This window comes from Elgaria multicarinata, chromosome 8, assembly GCF_023053635.1.
Source record: "Elgaria multicarinata webbii isolate HBS135686 ecotype San Diego chromosome 8, rElgMul1.1.pri, whole genome shotgun sequence".
Taxonomy (NCBI): domain Eukaryota; kingdom Metazoa; phylum Chordata; class Lepidosauria; order Squamata; family Anguidae; genus Elgaria; species Elgaria multicarinata.
The window spans coordinates 58864139-58888025 of NC_086178.1; the positions used below are offsets into that span (position 1 = coordinate 58864139).

At 40.9% G+C, this 23887-nt stretch overlaps 1 protein-coding gene across 1 annotated transcript in view; it reads left to right on the forward strand.

The window, feature by feature from the left end:
* Nucleotides 1-22693, forward strand: part of CNNM2 (cyclin and CBS domain divalent metal cation transport mediator 2) — a 118548-nt gene extending 95855 nt beyond the window's left edge. Inside the window, exons 3-8 of the mRNA XM_063132584.1 lie at nucleotides 2203-2340; nucleotides 5040-5209; nucleotides 11556-11649; nucleotides 13763-13828; nucleotides 20922-21103; nucleotides 22017-22693. Of these exons, the coding sequence (XP_062988654.1) occupies nucleotides 2203-2340; nucleotides 5040-5209; nucleotides 11556-11649; nucleotides 13763-13828; nucleotides 20922-21103; nucleotides 22017-22226 (860 nt within the window). The 3' untranslated portion in view covers nucleotides 22227-22693. The remainder of the gene's footprint in view (nucleotides 1-2202; nucleotides 2341-5039; nucleotides 5210-11555; nucleotides 11650-13762; nucleotides 13829-20921; nucleotides 21104-22016) is intronic.
* The last annotated feature ends 1194 nt before the right edge of the window (nucleotides 22694-23887 follow it).

The following is a 23887-nucleotide window of genomic DNA, read 5'->3' on the forward strand; positions in this document are numbered from 1 at the left end:
AATAAATGCTACAGTACGTAACCATAACATTTGCAGTGCATACAGCTTCAGTAGTCAATATTTAAACAATAATTAACAATATTACAATGAACGGCATACATAAATATAAATAATTAAAAACTTTAGTAGTCAAAATAATCACAGTCATATGAAAACTTGCTTAATGGTTTTTGATAAAAACTGCTGGGGACTTTTCTACTATAGCTCACCTAAGAAGATTAAAATGTAATCTGCCCTGTTTAGGTATATAAGTTTTCACTGCCTGCATAAATACCATCAGGGATGGGGCTAGTCTCATCTCCTTTGAGAGGGAATGCCAAAACTGGATGCTGTCCCAGAAAAGGCCCTGTCTTGCATTCCCACTAAATGTTCTTCTTTGGGTGATGGGGACATATTACAGGGCTTCCAATTATGATCTTGTTGTTGAGGGATTGTAACTTTGTATTGTTTTTATAGTCATTTCCTTTTATATAGTTCCCTCATGAGAGAAGACATCCCCCTCTCCTCCCACACTCCTCATGCCATCTTTTGCCCATCCTACTTGAGTGAAAAGAGGCATGTTCACTCTTTTAGGCCTGATTTCTTCTTCTCTATCAACATAATTTTAAAAAGGAAGGAAGAAGGTGTTGGGGTGGGGGCTGTTGAGGAAGAGGAATTGCTAAGTTTACTCTACCCAGCCTCTCTATCTTACTTAGTGGGACTCTGTCAGTGGAAGTCGTTGATACAGAAATTGATTAAAGGAACAGCAGGAAAGTCGTGGAACTGCACTATGATGGCAGTGTGTATGATACAAATTATTATACGATACAAGTAATTTCCGGGCGAAGTACAAAGTGTTGGTTATTACCTTTAAAGTCCTATGTGGTTTGGGTCCAGGGATCACCTTCCCCCATACAATCTGCCCTGCACACTCAGGTCTTCTGGGGACAATTTACTCCAGTCAGCCAAAATTAGGCTGACAACTGTTACCCAGAGGACCTTTTTTTCTGCTGCCCCCAGACTGTGGAATGGCCTGCGGGAGGAGATTCGTCGACTTAATACTCTCCCTGAGTTTAAGACAGCCATAAAGACTAATCTCTTCCGGCAGGCCTACTCAGATGAATTTTAAATCTAAGAATTTTAAGATGTTGTAATTGTTATTTTAATATTGTATTGGTTTTATATGCCCTTTTAACCCGTTTTATGCATTGTATTGTTGTATTTAATGTTGTTCCCCGCCTTGATCCAAAATTATTGTTATTATTATTAACTCCAGTGTATGTGGTGTGAAAAGATTAAAGCCCTTCTGCGAAATGCCATGGGTGTCTACTTGTTAATATATTAGGTTTCATATTACTTCATGGGGAATGTAACTATTCTGTAACCATTTTGATTTTAAACCATTAGCTTATTGCAGCTTCCTGAACTTCATGTTTTCTTACTGTTTTTAGATGTAGTCATTGGATTTTTAGAACACCCTCAATTGTCCACTAAGCATTCCCACATTGCTGTAAACATCTTAATGCTATCTAGGCCTTTACGGTACTATGATATAAACCTCCATTTGTTTTGCAATTGCTACAATATGCAACAGAGACAGCTCTGTTTCACTTGCTTCATAAAATCCATTAAACCTATCTTAATTTACTATAGTTTTCTTGTTGGCATAAATGATGCACTGCTACAAGAGGGGTGAATCAATTCCCAATGGTTGTCTGGTCTAAAGATGTCACAGAATCTGTGGGTTGTTTCCTGCCCATCAATTCACTTCTCCAGTACTCTGACTGTTTGGTTCTGGTGTGGTGCATAGGGTTTTTTCCTCAGTGCTGACATAGCAGTGCTGATGACGTCTGTCACAAGGTCAAGGTGCCCCCTTGTGCTGACACTGGGAGCCCTTTGCCTGATCTTTATGCACTGAGCGCAGTATGAAAACAGGGTCATAAGTTCATTCACTCTGTAACTTGCACTGAAAAAGCGGAGGTTATTCAGGTAGCAAAAGATAAATACCACCACAATCTCGTAATCAGATGAATGGATCTTGCATAGGTGCATGAATTTCTACCTTTGTAATTGACTTCAGCTTGCAATAGTTGTACACATAATTTCTAGAGTATGTTTTTGAGAATGGGATTGTGTCTGTGTGCTGTTCTTCTTTCTAAATAGCATCTCCCAATGTTCATTTTGAACCCTAAACTAATTATTATTTTATTTCTCTACCTCCAGCTGATAACAAGACCAAAAAGAAAGTAGCCCATCGGGAGAGAAAGCAGGACTTCTCTGCCTTCAAACAGACAGACAGCGAAATGAAGGTTAAAATCTCGCCACAGTTGCTCTTGGCAATGCATCGTTTCCTAGCAACAGGCAAGTGTGGCTTATCATAGTATGATCACTCCAGCATCCAACAGCTGGTTTTCTAGTGGAGTCTGGTGAAACAGTGGTAACCAGTAACTAAGTTTTAGAATTAGCCTGGAACATAGGGAAAAGTAGAAATGTATAGATTCCATCAGACCAAAGGCCAAACTACATGTTACATGGATGTCTGTGCAACTTTCCCTTGACTCTTTCATTTAATCATAGAATAGTGGAGTTGGAAGGCCATCAAACCCAACCCCCTGCTCGATGCAGCAATCCACCTTAAAGCTTACCTGACAGATGGCTGTCCAGCTGCCTCTTGAATGCCTTTAGTGTGGGGGAGCCCACTACTTCCCTAGGTAATTGGTTCCATTGTCGTACTGCTCTAACAGTCAAGAAGTTTTTCCTGATGTCCATATGGAATCTGGCTTCCTGTAACTTGAGCCCATTATTCAGGGTCCTGCACTCTGGGATGATCGAGAAGAGATCCTGGTCCTCCTCTGTGTGACAACCTTTCAAGTATTTGAAGAGTGCTATCATGTCTCCCCTCAGTCTTCTCTTCTCAAGGCTAAACATACCCAGTTCTTTCAGTCTTCTCTCATAGGGCTTTGTTTCCAGACCCCTGATTGTTCTCATTGCCCTCCTCTAAACACCCTCCAGCTTGTCTGCATCCTTCTTGAAGTGTGGTGCCCAGAACTGGACACAATACTCTAGATGAGGCCTAACCAGTGCCAAATAGAGGGGAACCAGTACCTTGCGTGAATTGGAAGCTATACTTCTATTAATGCATCCCAAAATAGCATTTGCTTCTTTTGCAGCCACATCACACTGTCGGCTCATATTCAGCTTGTGATCTACAACAATTCCAAGATCCTTCTCACTTGTAGTATTGCTGAGACAAGTATCCCCCATCATGTAACTGTGCATTTGGTTTCTTTTTCCTAGGTTTAGAACTTGGCATTTATCCCTGTTAAATTTCATTCTGTTGCTTTCAGCCCAGCACTCCAGCCTATCAAGATCACTTCGAAGTGACATTTGTTTCTGTCTTCCAGGGTATTAGCTATCCCTCCCAATTTTGTGTCATCTGCAAATTTGAAAAGCACCCTCTGTACCTCCTCATCCAAGTCATTAATAAAAATGTTGAAGAGCACTGGGCCCAGGACTAAGCCCTGTGGTACCCTGCTTGTTACCTCCCCCCAGTTTGAGAAGGTACCATTGGTAAGCACAACTAATGAGAAGCATGGAGACCTCAAGCAGAAGTGGAGGAGAATGGATACCAGCTGTTTTCCCTCTTAAAAGCAGTCTCACCTAATTTTCTTCCTGTGTGTATGTTTGTATTGTGGGGAGAAAAACAATTTATGGAGCAGTTTTGAGGGATAAAGTGACTAGCAGGAAAAGGCTTAAATAGCTCTTCTGTACCTGTCTTTCCTCCACTTCTGATTGCAGCTTCCAGCAACTGTTGTTCTTTCAATAAAAAAAGCTGGGGAAGAGTTACACAGAACTCCATGTTAATGTAGTTTGGCCATAACTTCGAATAAAGATTCTCAAAAGAAATAGCTCAGAAAATAAAATAACTCTGCACCAAATGACTTGTGTAAATAGTTGCATTTGTTGGGAAGAGTTGCCATGTTTTAACTTGGTGACCATCTTCTAGGAGTCTTCCAGTTGGCTAGTGTGACTTGTAGAAGTAGACTTGTCCGAACAGGAAAGTGGGGTTAACAGACAATAAAAACAAGACAACATTCTTAAATTCATTTTCACAGAATCTTACATGCCTTCTATGCACTCTTCATAAACACTATTCTTGATTTTAGGGATTATATTCTTGCATATTGAGAGTTGTCTTAGACTTGACATATTAATTTGGCTTTGGAGCCATTTAGGATACAACATTTGGTTCATTATATTTAGGCTGTTTAAATCTAGAGCCACACAGAGAAATTCTTCATTGTTTGGTACGTTGCATGTCAGTTTATTAACTATAGCCCATGTTAACAATATTTAAGTTTTATGCTTGTGAAAGTTTTAAATGATAAGATGTGAAAAATGGTAGAATATGTTCTGTGACAGTAACAATAATCCCCTAGGTATTTGATAATGGTCTCACATTTGCTATTCTATCTGGGTCAGAGTCACTATTTTGGGCAGGCTCATTGGCACCTGTTTGTTCAGTTGGCTATGCTGTAGTACACACTCATCGGGCTTCATGTCCTATGAAAATCAAATAACCTTTGAAAATAAATATTCAAAGCCTCTAGAAGAAACTCATTCAATATTCAAGAACCCTCTTGAGTGGTGGCGGCTTTCCAAATAGTGCCATTTTCACATTGCCCTATCTCTCTAAGCTGAAGCTACTGTTTCCACAGTCTGCAAACTATTTAATTTAATCAAGTAAAAGGGAGAGAACATGCATTTCTGGGAATAAAATTAATATTAAAAAGAATTAAACATTAAAAAGAAGCTTGAATCACACAGTATTAGCCTGTGAACTATTTAGAGCTGTTTTGGCCATTTTTGTGAACTTTGGAAGCATTTGCTTCATGGTAAAAAATAATGGTAGTCTAATGAGTGGGTTACTTTTGTCATCTATGAAAAAACACTTCAGAACCTAAAGAATAGGTCTGACAATGTTTTTGTGTTTATTGTGATTAAATACAAGTCAGCAAAAATACTATGGGTTATATGTCAAGTTGTTTTTATGTCTTCAGAGGTTGAAGCATTTGGCCCAACCCAGATGTCTGAAAAGATCCTCCTCAGGCTACTAAAGCATCCCAATGTGATTCAGGAGTTGAAGTATGATGAGAAGAACAAGAAAGCCCCTGAATACTACCTCTATCAGCGAAACAAGCCTATTGATTACTTCATTCTAATTTTACAGGTCAGGCTTATGACTATATGAGCATTTGTCTCTCCTGCAACCTCCATCTGACCAACCTGACTATATTCAGTTATATTGTCTAGAATTTGCAATGGGAAGGGGAATCAGGGTTCCCAGGTTGACTTGATGCTTGATCTGTCTGCCTGCATTTTGTATATTAGAAGCGATTGCATGAATGGCTTTTAACAATTAAATAGGTATGGGGTGGACCCATATCAAGACCCTGGTATGGGGAATGGGGCTTGTTATTTGTATTAGATGAAAAACTCCCACTAGTTAGAATGGGAGCCTTTTCTTTTAATGCAAATAGCAAGGGTTAAAGTGCTCAAATTCCCCCACAGGATCCCAAACTGGATAAGACTCTTGCACTTCCTTCAAGGCAATTGCTAATTGTGGGGGTAGCATCTCATATAGTTTGGCACTTAGCAGGCATTAAATATTAGCTAGTTCAGAAGTGGAAAAGGCTTTTTGTGTAATTGGTAGTGCTAGAGAAAACTTGGGAGGCAACACAAACAGTATTTACTAGGGTTGAGCTGGACAAAGGGGGCACTTTTTGTGAATGCTTTTGGGAGTGGCAAAAGATTGCTCCCTCTTTGGGCAACTTTTCATTGAGAGAGAGAGTAAAAATATTAGCCCATATAGACTGAAGGTTCTTCTTCGTGGTCTCTGTGCATCACACATATGGGCTCTGCGCCTGCACAGGGCCAGGTTTGGAAACTTCTCAAGCTGAAATCTTTTTAGGTGGGAACCCCTCCCCCACCGTCCACTGAGCATGCTCAGGGGTTCCCGCCTATGTTGACCCACAGGCGGTTGAAGAGAACTGAGGGGATTAGTCGGGAACCCCTGAGCATGCTCAGTGGACGGTGGGGGAGGGGTTCCCGCCTAAAAAGATTTCAGCTTGAGAAGTTTCCAAACCTGGCCCTGCACAGGCGCAGAACCCATATGTGTGACTGCACAGATGACCACTCGAAGAACTACAGTTACAGGTAAGCAACCTGTCTTTATCTATTATTCAATTGGTTGATCATCAGGAAGGATTAAGTACATTCTTAATCAGTTTTGGATACCCTTAATGAGATCATCACATAGCAAAATCCAATTGGCTGAGTACCTCCATGATATAATGATGTCCATACATGATGCTTGATTTTCCTGGAATGGTATTAACCAAAAACAGAAGTCCTAACAAGTCAACAACAAAGGCTTCAAAGAAGGGGAACAGATTGGAAATGAATAAGCAGCAAACAAGCTCAAAGTGAGGTTTTGGAAAATATACTCCTTTCCCTCAAAGGTATATTTTCAGGCCAAAAATTAAAACAGGTGAACTTTGGGTATCGTGTTTAGCCCAGGCAAAAGGTTTTATGGATGGTTTGCTATGAGGTCAGGTCATTGCCTAACGAATCAGTAGGAATGGGGGAACCAACAAGGTTCCAGCTCGTCGAGGTCCTCTGAGTTCCACCTTGAAACTTAGTCTGCCTCATTCCCAAATGTGAACTTTCTAGATTGTTGTTCGAATGGAAAAAGTGCACTATTGGATGCACATTTTTTACTTCACCATTGACCAAAGTGTGAAAATGCATATTTTTAAAGAAATGTGTATTTTTATAGAGCACATTATTTTAATGAGCACATTCTGCAAACACAATCACAAGCTGGGGAATATCCAAAAAAGTGTGAACAGGGCAAGTTCTGATGTTTAACTTCTCGTACACCCCTAGGAATCATAGAACTAATATATTTACTGAGAGAACAGCTCCACCTACTGACTTGCCAATGTCTCTACCTGCTCTGCTCTTGGAGTGTATGTATCATTTTTAGATGTGGACACACCTGAAGCAAAAGTCAAAATGATATTGCGCCCCCACCACTTCCGGTAGTGTTTACAGGCTGAAGGCAAGAAAATGATTATCCCCCAGTTCTGCTTACCTTGTGTGTTTTTGGGACAGCCCTACCATTAGGAATGAGGCAGCTGCTCCAGCCAATTGATTCTTGGTCTCATGAAAGGCAGCAAACTATTATTTAATTTATCATTAATACATTTTTAATGCCAGGGAAGGGGAAAAGGTGCTTGTGGAGTTGTTTTTTTGTCTCAGGTGCCAAAATACCTTGAAGAGCCTTGTACTATGTACCTTGCTGGGACGGGGGTGGGGGAAGATTTGTTCTACCTCAGGCAGCAAAATGTCTTGGGCCAGCCCTGTGCATTCCTACATGGACCTAAGTGCAAATAGTCTGGAGATTTCTCCTTATGGTATGTTTTTGTGGTTGCAAAGGTCATTTGATTCACATAGACTTTATTCCCTTCAGTGTTGACTGTGCAGAGAGTCTGACTTTGAAGTGTAATAAAATATGAATTCTGAAGTCTTTTCTATCACAAGGCTAAAAACATTTGAGTGTTAAAGTCTTCTAGATATTGCAGGAAATTGCATTGCATTTTCAAGTAACCATTGCGTTTCAATTAAGTTTCACAAAATGGGTTGCAAGCTAGCATTGCAATTTAAGTTTATAGGAAGTAGGATTTAAAAAGTTAACACCCATTTTTCCAGAAGACAAACCAGTGAGGCTAAATGATAAGTGATTTATCCAGGAACCTAAGTACAAGGTAGAGGTGGGATCTGAGCTCCAAAATACAACGCCCTCTTACAACCCTATCAGTTTGTCATTAATTTGTCTTCTGCTCGAACACCAATCTCACAGAAGATAAGCTGATGAGGCTCAGAGACAAATAACTTGACCAGCAAACTGATTACAAGGCAGAGGTGGGTCTAAGCCCACAAAGCCACAAAGCACAACAGTATACTCATTTCACAGAAGGCAAACTGGTGATGCTCAGAGAAATATACACTCCATACTCCAGGCAAAATGCACACACACACACACACACACACACACACACACACACACACACACGAAAGCCCAGGCAAAATTCACACCACACCAAAACAAACAAGGAAATGGCTAACATACCCCTTCCCAAACAAACAGGACACATGCACACACAGCACAAGCAAAACACTTTGAGGAATGCCAGCCTCCAAGATATATATGGTTGCTGGTGGACACCAAGTGAAGTGCCTGAGGAAACAATGGCGCCCATGGGCACCATGTTGGAGATGTATGGCCTACAGCTTTTAGGCTTGAGAACAGTGACTGGGGACACACTGTTTGTGTCTGTGTTGCGGCAGCAGGGAGGAGGGTTCTCCTGTAGTGGAACCTAAATGTAATGGACTGAAATTATAAACAGTAGTTAGCTGTATTGAGGAATGGTCTAAAAATATGAGGGTGAGATATTTGTTTCTTCCTTCTCCATGGGAAGCTTTTTCATTCAGTTCTTGACATACTTGGACATAGTCCTACCTTTTTTTAAAAAAGGCATTTAAAATAGTGCAGCTGGCATCTTTTAAGAGGGAAGAACATTGAGGTGCATTTCTCTCCATAGCAGACAGCCACAATTGGTACTTTATTTACCTTTGGAGAAAAGCACAAACTGAACTTGTATTCACATTATTTAAAGACAACTAAACACGCATGGTGCAACTGTTTCTCTAAATTCCTAGCCTCTTTGTATGGGAAAACACTAGCAGCTACCTTTGCTGATCACCCTGTGGAACCCCAGGCTGTAAGTATGGAAAAATCTATTTGCTCGATCTTGGTTTCATCCTGGTTGGTTTCTTCACCCCCATTGGCTTTTGCTGCCACTTCTGACCTGCTTCCAAGGCTTCCATTTCTAAATGTTTAGCTGAGATATTTTCCATGTCCAAAGGATTGGGATCATAAACGGCAATCATCTGCCATGGGTGCTGAACAGGAACCAAAGAAAAGGCATCGCACTGACTCTGGCATGTGGGCCAAGATTCTCATGATAGCAACACACCACTTTGGTACCTACGTCTAATGTATTGACAGGTGCTGTTCCACCCTGTCACTTTCTTCCACTTTCAGCATCTAGTGTGCTATCGTCAGTCCACTCGTCTTGTAGGGCTTGCCTTGGACCTGGGACATTACGTCATCTCAGTTGTTTCAGTCATGGGATCCTTTTTAAAAAGAGGTTGAAGGCAACATTCTTCTTTTGGTGCTATATCACTACCTGCTTTTATCTGGATGACAGCACACTGAACATAATGGCACATTTTTCTTTACCGCCCCGTAGTGGTCCAGTGGGCAGTTCACAGAAAATCCTGCTCTGCTAGGCGCATCCCAGATGCTGAAGAGCATTTCTAACAAGTCACCCATACATGAGACTGCACAGAAATCGTGAAGGTGAAATAGCTTGCTTACTGATGTTTCCTGAATGGTCATCTGCTCAATCACACAACCTCCTCTCCTATCCCACCGTATGTGTCACTCTCAACTTCCTACTGATACATTTCATGGCAGTTGCTCTCAGGAGCTGGAGGACCTGTATGCAGATCTCCCATCTAGTGAACCATTGAACTGCAGGTGGCAGCTTCTTAGTGAAAACCCTTCCAGACTGGCTCTGTCTACCCAGGCTGACTATTCCATCCTTCTGGGCAGGAAGGAATATAACAGCTTATTGGGCCTTGGTTGAACAACAAGATATTTCTGAACCCTGGTATATTCCTGTATCATTGCTTGTTCTTCAGTCCTGCCTCCTGGTTTGTTCTTGGATACTGACATGCTATTTGGTTCTGATTTCTGGCTTGCTCCTTGACCTTGCCTTCTGGTTTGCCCTGTGGTCCTGACTGGTTATTCTGTTTTGACTACAGGCTTGTCCCATTGCTCCCAACTCCTCAGTCTGCTGCCCATGTGAAAGAAAGGGACGTGCTCACAGTCAAAATCTCTTAGGGGAAGGAAGCGCAAGCTCCCTGGCTAGAGTATTACAGAGTTCATGGCATGGTGTGTGTGGAGGTTCATAACTCATATGTGATGTAGCAGAACACCTGTTATAGGTAAAGACAAACAAACCCTGTTTTGATCTTTTTTTCTGCTAGTTGATTCTTGATGAATTTCATGCATGGCCCTAAGAGTTTTAATGGCCAAGCTGGAAATGATGATTGAAAGGGAGTTGCTTCCCCAAATGGTAGTCCTCTATCAAGCTGTCTGTCTCTCCCTTCCCTTGTCCTGGTAACTTTTAGCCCAACTTGCCCATGTCATTTCCTACTAACAGCAGTCAATCATACGGGACTAGGAAAGCATAACATGATGACATCATGACACATGCCTTAAAGTTATATTGAGCACAGAACTGCTATTTTTGATGGCAGCACCTTGTTTATTTATTTATTGCATTTCTATATCGCCCAATAGCCGAAGCTCTCTGGGCGGTTTACAAGCATTCTCTTCTTCTGCTTTAAGTAATTGCCTGATAAACACTACGAAAGTTGTATTACTGTCAGCATAATGAGTAGTATTATAAACAAATGTGATAAGATTAGATCATTATACTTTCTTCATGGCTACCTATATTCAGAACAATTTGGAAGTGGTTGCTTGAATGATGTGAGTTGCTCTAACTTAGTGCCTTGAGGGACATCCGTATTTCAGATAAGTTGAATTCCTACAAAGCTAATAGTATTTATACTGATCTTCACACTGATCCTTGCTGCTCCCCAAATAGTATAGAGTGTGGGATTATGGGAATGAGATGGGTGGCAAAGCCTATACCAAAGAACATTGGCAAAACTGTAGGCAGTAGTTTGGGTATTTCCACACCACAGGCTTAATGCTAAAATACTGAACAGCAGCATGGAATGTTCCTATGTAAACTTGTCCTTAGTGCTGACATAAGATATCATGTATGTCTCCTCCTGAAAATAAAATTAGTGCTTGTAATTTTGGGGTGGTGGGTTTGTGTGTCTTATTCTCTCAGATAGTCCTTCACATATTCAAGTTCTAAAGATAGGAAAATAGAGGCCCTTAAAAGAGAAATACCAATTACTTCTATCTAACTGATCTTCTTTAAAAAAAGGCCTTTGTATATTCACTCACTTGGCTACCATCCCCTCTTGAAACCACAGAAAGGCATTAGGAGTTATACACTCGGAAAAGAAGCATTTAGTGCTCCATCAAAAGCCATCAGAAACTACATATGGCGCTGTGTTGCATAGTGAGACTATGCAGAGGACCTAAAAAGGGTTAAATTCACACATGGAGTAGTTGTGTTCAGCTATTCAGAACTCTTTATGCCCAATTATTTGTGCATGGTTAAGAAACTACAGCATCTAAAACACTGGGGGGGGGGAGTAGCAAAAGAGAGAGAGAGAGAGAGAGCTATGACTGGTATGGAATGTGCTTCACCTGTAGGACATCATGAACTTTAGCTAAGGGACTAATAACCAGAACACTTTTGAACCCTCTAAGAACATTCTCGTGTGTTTTTTCTCCGCAGGGGAAAGTGGAAGTGGAGGCGGGGAAAGAGGGAATGAAGTTTGAAGCTGGTGCTTTCTCTTACTATGGAGTGATGGCTCTCACAGCATCACCAGGTAATTTTCTAACTTTCCTGTCTGAAATTCCTTCTGGAACAAACTGCTAGGGTTAAGAGGACTAGGGAAACTAGTCCAGTGTTTGATGAAATCCGATATAAGTAAGACATGACAGCACAGTGTTAGCATAAACAGCTTAAACTGTCCACATAAACAGCTTGAACCATAAACCAATCTTCTCCAAGCTGGTGCCCTCCAGACCAGATATTGACCAATGGTCAGGAATGCTGTGAGTTCCAGTCCAAAACATACAGAAGGCACCAGCTTGGGAAAGACTCTATAAACTAACAGAAATATTTAGTTGTAGATTTTGAGTGCTACAAATAGTTTATTGTCAAGAATCTGCTATGATATCTAGATCAGCTAACTTATTGAAAATCTGTTGTTGGACTAAAAGATAAAAAAATCAGTAGCTTGGGAGATTAGAGGTGTGTCTGTTACAGAACTTTTTGTCAATAAGTGAATCTTTCATGTTAAATAGTCTGAACTATTATCTTGTAGGATGCTATTTAGTTGACATTTTGCTGAATATATTCTATCAGGTTTGCATTGGATGAGGGGTATAACTAATCAGTAATGATGTATGCTTACATTAATTGGATCTTTGTTTTACTGTCTGGGTTTGAGCAATTGTTTAATGAAGCTTCAGGTTTTCTAGAGCCAGATTGTTAGGTCTTTGCCAAGGTGTGATCAGTCATTCACATTTGTGTCTATGGTGAAGCTTCTTCCCAGCATCGTCTGAGGTTATGTGTACATTACACTTCTCTGTTTCTTTTTCCTGGGACAAAACTAGTTTGATCCTGAAGTACTTCCACTTTTTTCATTAGATGCCGGCAGTGTAGGCTCTTGATAGTTTAAAACATATCTATTGTGATTAATTTTTAAATCTCTGCATAGAGCAAGGTGACCATTTACACATCACAAAAAAAGAAGAAATGTATCTCCCCCAAAAAGGGACAAAAGATTATACTTAAAATGTGCATATGCTGATTTAGATAAATAACTGTATTTTTATTTAAATTTTAGTAATTCAGTACATCTCATCATAGTGGGGGAAACTGTAATCAGGTAACCTATGTGTCTGTTCAGCCTGCTTTCCAGGTGATGGTGAACTTCAAGGTCCCTGGTCTCCCTTCTTATAGTCCTTTATCTTTAAACAAGATGAAGACTGGACAGCCCTTCAAATAGACACCTGGCCACCCTCGCTTATTGGTTTGCAGCTGCCTAGAGAGATATAACACAGCAATCCCAGCAAACAAGGGGCAAAAGACAATGTGGGGCAATCTCTCAGTTAGGCTGGAGGAGGTGCTATTTCATGTACCTCCTTTTTGCTGCTATTCTGCCAACTTTCTGTGGCAAAATGCTATATTTGACTTTTCCTTGCTGCTGCCACCATGCCACTAAGATTTTGGTGGCAGATTTGGCAGTGTGGCTGGGGGTAGAGTCAATAGGGACGGGGGGAAAGGGCCAGGGTGCCCGCATACTGGCCAGGTGTTGCCCATCCCTGTCGTAAAGGAATACATAATTGTTGCTGCAAATACATCTTGCTGCTGACCCTGTAACAGCTGCCTTTGCTGAAAGCCAAAAGACTGCAGAACTAAACGTTCATCCTTGCCCGGAAAATGAGGGCAACGTGGTGTTTTGATTTTTGAAAGGCTCACTTTCATTAATCGCTATGGTAGCGAGATGACCTGTGCTTTTCACTTTGTACTTTAGCACAAACAAGAGTCGGATGTGTTTGTGGTAATACCATTTCTTTTAAATATCCTCTCATGACATCTTGTGCTGCGTATCCCTAATGTCCCTAATTTTTGTTGTTAGCAAGTGCTCTGTCACCCCAAGAAATCTAACTGAATTTTAAAGACTGTTTGCCTATTAGGGTTAGTACCTAGGGTGTGTGTGTATAGTTTGGTGAGTTCAGATTTCAAAAATGTGATTTTCAGTAACTTTTTAAATCAGGTTTTCTTTGTTTTTGTGCCCCTTTACTTTTCTTTGATTTGAATCGTTTTTTATTTCTCCATTGTATGGGAAAATGATCCTCTCCCCTGTCGATTCTAGATATCGGCATCCTCTCTGATCCTGATCTCATCTCTTTTTTTCCTCCCTCTTCTAGTTCCCTTGTCCCTGTCTCGTACCTTTGTTGTCAGCAGAACAGAATTATTAGCAGCAGGTACTCCAGGTAAACTCGCATGCTTTTCCTCCTTCTTGTACGTACCCCATATCTCAACAGCACCAGTTTGTTTTTACCTGATACCTTTTTTTGTTGGAGAGATGCAGGAGAGGTTTATGTCTGACAGGTAAGGTGCCCTGAGCGTAAATTTGTGATTAGCTAATAGAAAAAAGGACACTGAACTAAAGGACACACTTTGAAAAATGTATTTGGTCTTGGAAAAGTCTTCCTTGACTACTAACATGGACATCTTTTTTCTAAAAAAGAAAAATAACACAGGTTCCCCCCCCCCCCATCATGTAAAATATACCGACTGTCCCCATCCGCCCAAACAAGTTCTGTGCAGTCTAGTATGTGGGAATGTGATCACACAGACTCTGGCATCTAGAAAGCTCTGAGAAGACTTGGAGCAGCACTGGCTCCCACATCTATGTGCAGTTATGTTTTCTATGTAGAGTGAGGGGGTGGAGACAACGCCTTTCTGCTCATTTTTGTTCTTATTGAACAAATGAGATATCTCTTTAAACAGCTCTGTGATTTGTGCTCTTTTTGTTAGCATAACAATAGGACACTCTTCTAAAGGTGTCATAAATGTGCCAGTAAGTTCCCTGCATCACTCTGTCAGAATTTCTACCTTTTCTTGGTCTTTCCTATGCCAAACTTGCAAGCACTGTCATAAACTTTCTTTAAAACCAGGGAGCTAAGAGCTCAAATCTCATATCCATCAACTAGAAACATGCTTTTGCAGCTATGGATACTGTTTTATGAAGCAGACAGTCTCTATTCACTTTGCTTTGCTGACCTCCAAGGTTTCTACTTCTGATGCCTCTTTTTTCTATTCCCTTCTTTCAGCTGTTTTCTTGGATAAGGCTTGCAGGCCTCCTAAGAAGCCTCTTTCCACTCCATCACCTTATCAGCCTTGAAGCCTTCAGGCATTCCAGACTTTCAGTCTTGAGCCTATGGCTTCTAAGTGTTATAATAAATGCTTTTAGATGTTTAAAACTTGGACTTTTGGATGTTTAAAACACCCATTGGTTTATTCAAAGTGTACTCTCTTTTATTTGGGTTTCAGGCAATAGCAAATAGCTCTTTCACTACATTGGGAATTTCCCCAAGGATCTCCTAGCCCTAAAGAAAGTACCACTTCAGTCACAGCAAAGGAGCTTCTCCAGAAGAAGCATAGGAAGCAAAAGGGGTTCTAAGTTGCTGAACCTCAGCAAATCCCAGAACTGCAAAGATTCTAAGATGCATTTTCCATGCCTAGACTTCTGTTGTCGCACAGCTCCAATGTCAAGTTTGTAGGAGATGATCATATTCCTGATAAGCGAGATAACAGTCTTCAGTAATGAAGAACCAGATCCTAGGATCTAGCCTTCCCACTCAAAGTAATCTAGTGTCTTCCTATGTATTGGTAGTCATAATCTTCGAGATGGAAGCTAAGGAAAGGGTGGTTGTCTTTCCATTTTGGCAATGTAGAAGTCAGCATCTTAGAAATTAATTGCTCTCAATTCAAAGTTCTGTCTTTTGCCTCTGAAAAAGGCATGGTGAGTAATAGTAACAAATCTCTACATTTTTCTGTTTTCAGGTAACTAGTTCAAAGCTGCTTGTTCTCTCAACTGTCTACAGATTACATAATAACCCTGATTCAGTCACTTGGTTTTTGCATCAACTTGGAAAAATCCTATCTGACTTGAACTTCCAGTACATCCAGAAGAGGCTTTTATTGTCCAATTGCTCTGCCTCATTTTGGAATTTTGTAAGGGGTCCAGATGACATAGTCTGCCAGTCTCCCATGTTTTCCCACCACTTCTTTTTCTTATCACAAAAAAGGTGTTAAGGAGAGAAAGAGAGAATAGCTGCACAGTGCCTTTTTATTGCTAGTGCTAAAAGCTGTCCATCTGGAAGCACCCTTAGTTACTTTGATAGGAGCCACCTTTGTAAACAATGCTAAACCAGAATGGCTAAGAATCCTAAGCATGTTAGAGCACACTGTCCCGTTTACTCCCGTTTGGCTCCTCTCACCAGCAGAAATGACTCCTGGCTTGTTGATTTTGGCTTGTTAGAGAAGTGACAAATCAGGAGTCCCAGTTCAGCCATAATACTAGGGTTCCCCCCCCCCTTTCTGGTGAGTTGCTGGTTTCTTTAGCTGCTCCCACTGGTGTGCAGAGCAAGTTGGGGTAGTCTGCATGATCACACTGCTCATGAATGATAAACCAGGATTCTTAGCACCTTTGGCTTACCATTATAGCTATTGTTAATCTGCTCCCTTCAGAGTGCCAGGCCTGCCAGGCCCCTATTTGTTGGATCGTACAACATCTGTCTTAACAAGCTGTACAGCTTGAGAGACTCTCGAGCCTGATTGCCTCTTCAACATTTGCGATCCAGATTTCAGGGTACAGGTGTTCCCTGCAGTTGTGTTTCCTGACCTACATATAGAACCATCATCCACTTAAATAAATACATGTATTGAAATAACCAAATTTAAAAAATTCTTTAATTTTACCTAGATTTGCACAGGACCAAAACAATACTTCCAAAGAAAAGAATACACTTCTCTTGTTTTAAAATTATGCGTGTACATGTTACAGCAGGCACCATCCTGGAAATGGTGCATGCTGCAATATGTATGTGTAAGGAAGAAGGGGGAGTACCTTTTCTAAGATGATGCCTAGCACCTACATCTTTTGTACATTCTTATACTAAAACTAATTTGCAATTTTAAAAAATGGCTGCCAATTAATCAATGGCACTTTTTGTTTTGATCAATGTAATGGAACCAATTGCTTGCCCAAATTAATGGAATCAATTACTCTGTTTTTGGATTCTTCATAACTGGGTGTCAATATAGCAGCCCTTTGGTATAAACAAAACATGAACTCTGTGAAACCACAGAATAGTCAACTCAGAAAGGATTGTTTCTTTCACACTTAAGACTGATTTCTTACATATGTGAGAGTTATTGCAGATCTAATACCATAAAATGATATTTCATATAGCATCATCACCTCAAACATAAGAACATAAGAAGAGCCATGCGGAATCTGACCAAAGGCGTATCTGGTCCAGCATTCTGTTGCCACAATGGTCAACCAGACGTCTATGGGAAGCCCACAAGGAGGACATGAGTGCAACAGCAGCCTCCCATTCATGTTCCTCATCCTTTTGATTGGAGGCAGTTCACATACACGGCTGTTACTGAATCAGTCATTAGTTTGGTCTTTAGGTTTCCACTGAAACTTGTAAAACCACTAAGGTTATTTGGCATCGCAGTTGTGTAGATTATATTTATTGACTGGTATTTCAGAATACACAACTGAAGAGTTTTCACTGAAGTTTTCCCACCTTCATAACTTTACTTAGGGGCTAAGAAGAAGATAGAAACATCTTAACATGCCAGGCATCAGCACCTGGCATGGCAGGGTCCATCAGTGTTGATACTGTTGTCTTTTAAAAAGTTTAAGATAGATAGATAGATTAAAGTTAGTCTACAAATCATTTACAGTTTTTTTTACAAATAAAAGAAAATGCACATAGAAACAAAAATATGTGCTCGTAACAGTATAGAGACAGTATGCAGTTACATAGACTTAATGTTAAATGAGCAGAATGAAGGGTCAGGATTTGCAAGCTTCTTAGGTCTACTTTTTAAAACAGATTGAAAAACATTGCAACATTCTGGATAATATTGTCATTTCGCCCCTCCAGACGTAGTAGAAGTAGCACCACATCTGAACCACCAGGATAGGATGCCAAAATTGGCTCAAGCCCCTTCATAAAAATTACAGTTAAACATTGAATGTATCAATGTTTCAATATCCTCATACTCACAAGGGCAGAATCTTAAAACAATGGGTATTCCTCCATATCAGAGAGAGAGAGAGAGAGAGAGAGAGAGAGAGAGAGAGAGAGAGTGTTGCCTGGTGTGATGGAGAAACACTGAGTGAAGCAGCTCCAGTTACCATCCTCACCCCTGCCTCCTGCCACATGGCTCATGAGGTGGGGGATGGCAGGCAGCAGGGGGAAGGGATGTGTGGCAGTGCTCAGCTCAGTGCTCACCAGAGAAGTGCTGAGCAAAGCGGCCACTGTCTTCACTTCCCAGGGAGGGGGTACCAGGGGGGTAGCTTGCTCAGGAACCCCTGAAACCTGACTCCAGCCCTTCATCTCAGATTTAAAAATAATTGACTTTGACATTTCCAGGTAGCCAAATTTGGGGAAGAATCTAGAATAGAAGGCAAACTTGGCATTAGTTCTGTGTGCGCTGCTTCTAATCTGACATAAGTGTGTTGCCAAGAAAGCAACACCGATGATATAGGATTGTGAGTATGTGTGAGGAGGAATGGGAGCAGTGAGTAGAAACATGGAGCCTTGGAGAAAAGATGTTGAGAGGAACACGATAGTAATTTCCACTGTCAAAAAAATTGCCATGAAGAAGAGTGAGAAGTGCAGCTGTAACAAGGACAATTGAGTGAAGGGTAAAGAAATGAGTGGGTTAAAGATACAGTAGAGCATACTTAAATTGAGTAATGCTTGTAAGTAAAAAAAAACCACCATTGCTCAGGTGTCCTTAGACTTAGGAACAGAGATGTTATGGCATTTTTAGTTGGATGAGGTGAGATTGGATAAGCGTTTGTCTGGGATAACAACTAAGGTATAGGGAACCTTTTCATTGAAAAGACTGATTGAGCATCATCTTCTGCTCCTTCTTGCTTTCTTTCCGTCGCAAAATAGACCCTTTTAAATCCGATTTTTTTTTAACGGAATGTGCCACCATTTCCTGCTGTGTGCAGGAAAAGCAGCGTGATAAAAACAGCCGCTCAATAGGCCATGTGGTCATTGTTTACTTCCTCTTTCTTCCCCTGTGTGAAGAAAGAGGAAGCATTGTGGGACAGAAGTGGTGGTGGTGGTGGGGGCGACAGTAAGAAAACAAGTTCCCCCCCATCTGATAATGCTCATTATATGAAGATGTGTTTGGTCCTTGAGATAATTTGCAGTTAAGTTTCTATAAGACCATGCACTCTGCCATGATAATGAAGTTAAAGCTTTTGCATCTGTTTCTTCTCTAAAGGATTTTCCTGCCTCATATTGGCAACTTTCTCTTCCTGTGAACAGAGGAAAATTAATTTCTGTAGTCCCCCCTTGAATACTTACCACTTTCTCAAATCCTAATTTTCGCCTCACAAACTACTAGGAAATTCTCATTACAGATTTTAATAACCTGCTATTTGTTCTGCAGCCACTCTCTTTGAGTCACTGACCTCAAGTCCTTTGTTTTGCCCACTGTCTTGAAATTAATATTAGGTGCATTTAAGCTACCAGTTACTGTGGGATGGAGATAACAGCATTCATGCATGCTTAGGTTTCCAGTTATTATTTAATAGGAAAATATTTCTTTAATTAGACAATATGACTTTGTTTTCTTCCTTTTCCTCAACTCTGCAGCTTTAGATTTCTGTGTTGTAAGAGGTTTTGGAATTCTTTTCCCTTTTTAAAATGAAATGGACTATTGTCATTTGCGAACTATTAGTTTTGATAATTTGGTTATTCATGTTTATCCCATCACCTTTCCAAGGTGCTCAAGGGCAGCGTGCATCCCCCTTCCTCCCATTTTACTGTCATAATAACCCTTTGAAAGATGCTTAATAATAACCCTTTGAAAGGTTGAATGAATGAGCTGGCTCTTGGTCATTCAGTGAACTTCAGGGGATTTGATACTCACTATAACTGCCAGATGATCTTTTGCTTGATTCTCTTTTTGAACAATTATTGAATTGATATGGCAGCTAGAATTTTTACACAAACTGCTATCACAATGCAGAACTTGTGGCATTAGCAAACATTATTACTGGAATCTTCTTTTGCAGCAAAAACATTCTAGAAATATCCCATGTTGCGATCCTAACAGGTATGGGTTAGGTTAGATTGCATTTCACTGCAACTGCTTTCCTAGGTCAGTTTTCCTCTTGGGAGATATATTAATACATTTAATACATAGGGAAGGAATAATTGAGGACAGGCAATGTCACAAGGTAGAATTAGTTTACGTCTCGGCACCAAACATGTTTAAGGTCCTCCAAGCTGCTCTTCCCCAGCCTGGAAGAAAATGTGTACCTGTGCCTATTTTCTAACCACCTCTCCTACACATATTCTCAAAACCTGAGATGGGAAATGTATTATAGGACGTGGCCTTAAGTGGATGCAGAAGTGATAGGACTTGAGAAATGGTATTGAATGTATTGTGCAATGGTCTTTGGTAGTACAGTACTGATTTGCAACTGGCTATGACATTTCAGTTAAAATGCAAGGTAGAGCACCTGTAAATGGAATATTAATTTTTTTAATTTGAATCTTCAATCAGGCTTTCATTTCATCCTCTTATATTGTCCTGTTCTTGGTTTTGGCCAAGTTGCGCAACTGCTTTGATTCTTGCTTGTAAATTGGGACAAACTGTTTACTGTAGACAGTGTTAAAAGACTTTGCTAGTCCCAGGTAGGCTTTATGGCAGGGGTGCAGAATCTCTTTCAGCCTGAGGGCCAAATTCCATTCTGCAGAACTCTCAGAGGCTGCATTCCAAGGGAGGGGGGGGCTGAAGGCAAAAGAGGTCTCCCTCTTCCCCCAACGCCCCCCCCCCCCCATTTTAGCTTAAAGCTCTTACTGCCAGTAACTTCGCCTTAGGAGAGACAGTTCAACGTTTTAGAAAGGGGGAAGAATGGCACAAAAGCTGGGAAAACCACCAAGGGACCAGTGTTTGGCAGAAATGGGGAGTGGCTTTATGGGCAGTGGAGCATTCTAACCATGTAGCAATGAAGTTACCTGTAATAGGTATGAAATTACATCTCACTATTAAAATCCCAACTTTCATGCTTCTTCCTTTGTGCGTTTATATCTTGCAGAATTACAGCTCTAGCAACAAGCCATTTCACTAGGAAAAGGTAGTCCAAGGGCCTAAATCAGCATAATTATTTGTGTTTTGAGAATGGGCTGTTATTGGACTATATACTCAAGTAACTGTCCAGTTTAGCCAATGAACCAATGTGGGTGTCCAGGATTGGAACTGTGTTTAAAGTTTCTCCTTCTTCTTAAGCAGATTTTTCTCTCTTTTCAGCTGAAAACAAATCACCGCCCCGTTCTTGTGGCTTGAATCATTCAGACTCTCTCAACAGAGGGGATCGCATCGATGCAGTGACACCAACGATAGGGAATAGCAACAGCCAGTTGAACTCATTTGTTCAAGTATATGTTCCAGACTACTCAGTGAGAGCAATCTCAGACATTCAGTATGTCAAGGTGGGTCTTCTCTCTGCAGGTATAATCTTGGAAGGTAGGCTGTTCCTAGACTCTAGTTGCCAGCTGGCCCTAATTCTACTCTGCACTCACAATTTGGAATGAGTTGTTTTGGTTTGCTGGAGCTCTTCTTTTTCCACTTTGCCTTACCTTGGCAAATGGGTACTGCTAAAATCATGTTTGCTCAGGTAAAGAAATGTGGGGGCTTTTGTAGGAGGAGAATTAGCTGGTGGGAGGAAGCTTAATACTTTCTGTTGATTCTCATTTACACCTGCCACCTGCACCTACCAGTGCTCTCCTGGAGATGCTCAATTTTTCCATCAGCATTATGTGGTGATCACAAGTTGAAAACTGAATGATTGTCTCTTAATATGCAGCTCCAAGTGCTTGACTTTCTGGGCTTCCAGTACTTCACAGGCACATTTTAAATAATGTCATATACTGTAAGGGACTTCAGAAAGTTATGAATTTGAGATCTTACATGAATTGATGAGTCTTCCTTTCTATGGGCCTGTTCAGACAACACGGTAAGCCACATGGTTAGGCTGCTAACCCTTTTGCAGCAAGTAGGGAGTGAGTGTGTTTAAACCATGGTTATGTACCCACCATGGTTAGGAATGGTTCACACGACTCACTAAGTTATGGTTCACATGACACACTAAGCCATAACGTTTAGTTCAAAATGCTTAACCATCATGATTTAACATGTTGTCTAAACAGAGCCTATATTATTCTGGTGGCAACCATCTAACTGCAGCTGAAAACAAGTCTAAGTTGTATTGTGGGGAGGAGGAGGCTACATATGGATCTGCATATTTTTGAACACAAGATGGTTTCAGCCAGTTTGCATGATCCCCACAGTGCAATTTTTTTAAAAAAACTTCTCTTTTTGTATCTTTTAATGTGTACGGCATAGATCTCAAGACAGCAATACCAAAATGCCCTCATGGCATCCCGGATGGATAAAACACCTCAGTCCTCGGACAGTGAAACCACTAAAATAGAACTGACTCTTACAGAACTGCATGATGGTTTGCCAGATGAGATGGCAAATCTGCTGAATGAACAGAACTGTGTAACTCACAATAAGTCCAACCACAGTATGCACAGTGAAGGCGCCATCTAGGAACTGACACACAGCACCACCCTCTTCTTCTGTCCTTCATCCCAGCCCCCTGTTCAACAGGACCAGTTTTCATCCCTTCTCCTTGCCTTCTGCCAGACTGTGAACACCTTTAGTATGTGCTTACTAAGATGTGCTGCATCCAGTGTTCTGAGACCAAAGACTTTATGCGCATCCTGGGAGCAGAAAAATGAAACGGGAAGAGTAGCAGCTCAGAGAATGAGAGATGGACACAGAAAGAAAAAGAAGCAACAAACACCTAAGCAAAGCTTGGGAATGATGAGCCATCCTTCTGGGGTAAATGGCAAAATTCTTCCTAGTGGAGCAGAATCACGTTTATTTTTCCAGCTGTATTGACGATCCTTCTAAATGTGTACAGAAAAATTTAAACCAACAGCTGTGGTTTATTTTTTCAAGACAGATCATGGTTTTTTAAAAGAAGTATTTTGCAGTTTTAAATGTTGCAGGACTTTCCCTGTTAAGTTCTATTGTATTGTCTGTGAATTTGCCCCAATTTCCCCATTTTTCCCTAATTGTTTTGTCCCCCCCACCCTTGTTGAACCGGCAAACTGGTACTAGAATGTATTTGTTTTGTAAAGAACAAAGAATGAATGAAATTTAAGGAACCTCTGGCATATCTCTGTTGGGAGACGGCGGGGGGGGGGGGAAGGCTGTGTTCTCCCTCTGTCTAGCCTCTAGGGGAGGAGGTATTTTGGGGTTGTGCATGCAAACATTCCTTGTAAATGGTCATATTTTAGAGTTTAGGAGTGTCAGAAAATCTGCTTTGTGCCATATGAAGATGAGTGATTTTTTCAGAGGTAGTACTTTTCCCCAGAGAATTTCACACAGCATTTTTATTTATTCTGGGGGGAGTGTTGGTAGTATTCCCTGTCATCTCTCCTGTGCTGAGTGCATACCTAAACTTGTTTATATTTTCAGAGTCTGATGCACCATCTTAGTGGACCTGCCCTTTACTTTGAGTAAAGATTGCCTAATGTAAGCAGGATAGAATGTAAAACATGTCAGACCACCTGTCACTTCAAACCTTTTGTTTAAAGATGCTGCTATGCTGACAGCCAAAGTAAATCCTCCTAAAGGCTCTCTTCCTACAAGTCACTGTGGATGCTGAAGCATTGGGCCTCTTTTACATTTTGCAAAAAAACTTTCAGGATGAAATCAACTTGTATTTGATGGTGTGTGTTTCACCAGTTATATAAAGTATTCCTATTCTTCTATAAATTATCACTTATAAGATCCACCCTTTTAATCTCCAGTTCTATGAGACAGCTATTTAGGCATGAAAAATGGACCAGAAATGCCTTCAGGATATTCCCAGCTCCCACATCTCAGGAGGCTGGAATTTACTTCGGGTGTATTTTTGGGAGTATTTGAGGAGCTTTCTGAATTACGGCTTTGAGAAACTTGGCTTGACATCATTGTGACTCTGAGTTGGCAGTGCCCCTTCTCATGGCATTTCATATAAGAAATACAATTGTGAAAATCAGTATTTATCTAAAGAGGCCTGTTCCACAGAAAATTCCCTGGGTGCACTTCCAGACCTATTGCCTTCAGTGAAACCAAATTCTTCCCCCCGCCTTTCTTTTTCTCTGTGCTTTGCCAGAATCCTCGGTGGAAGGCATGCCTCACGTTCCATTACCCAGGAG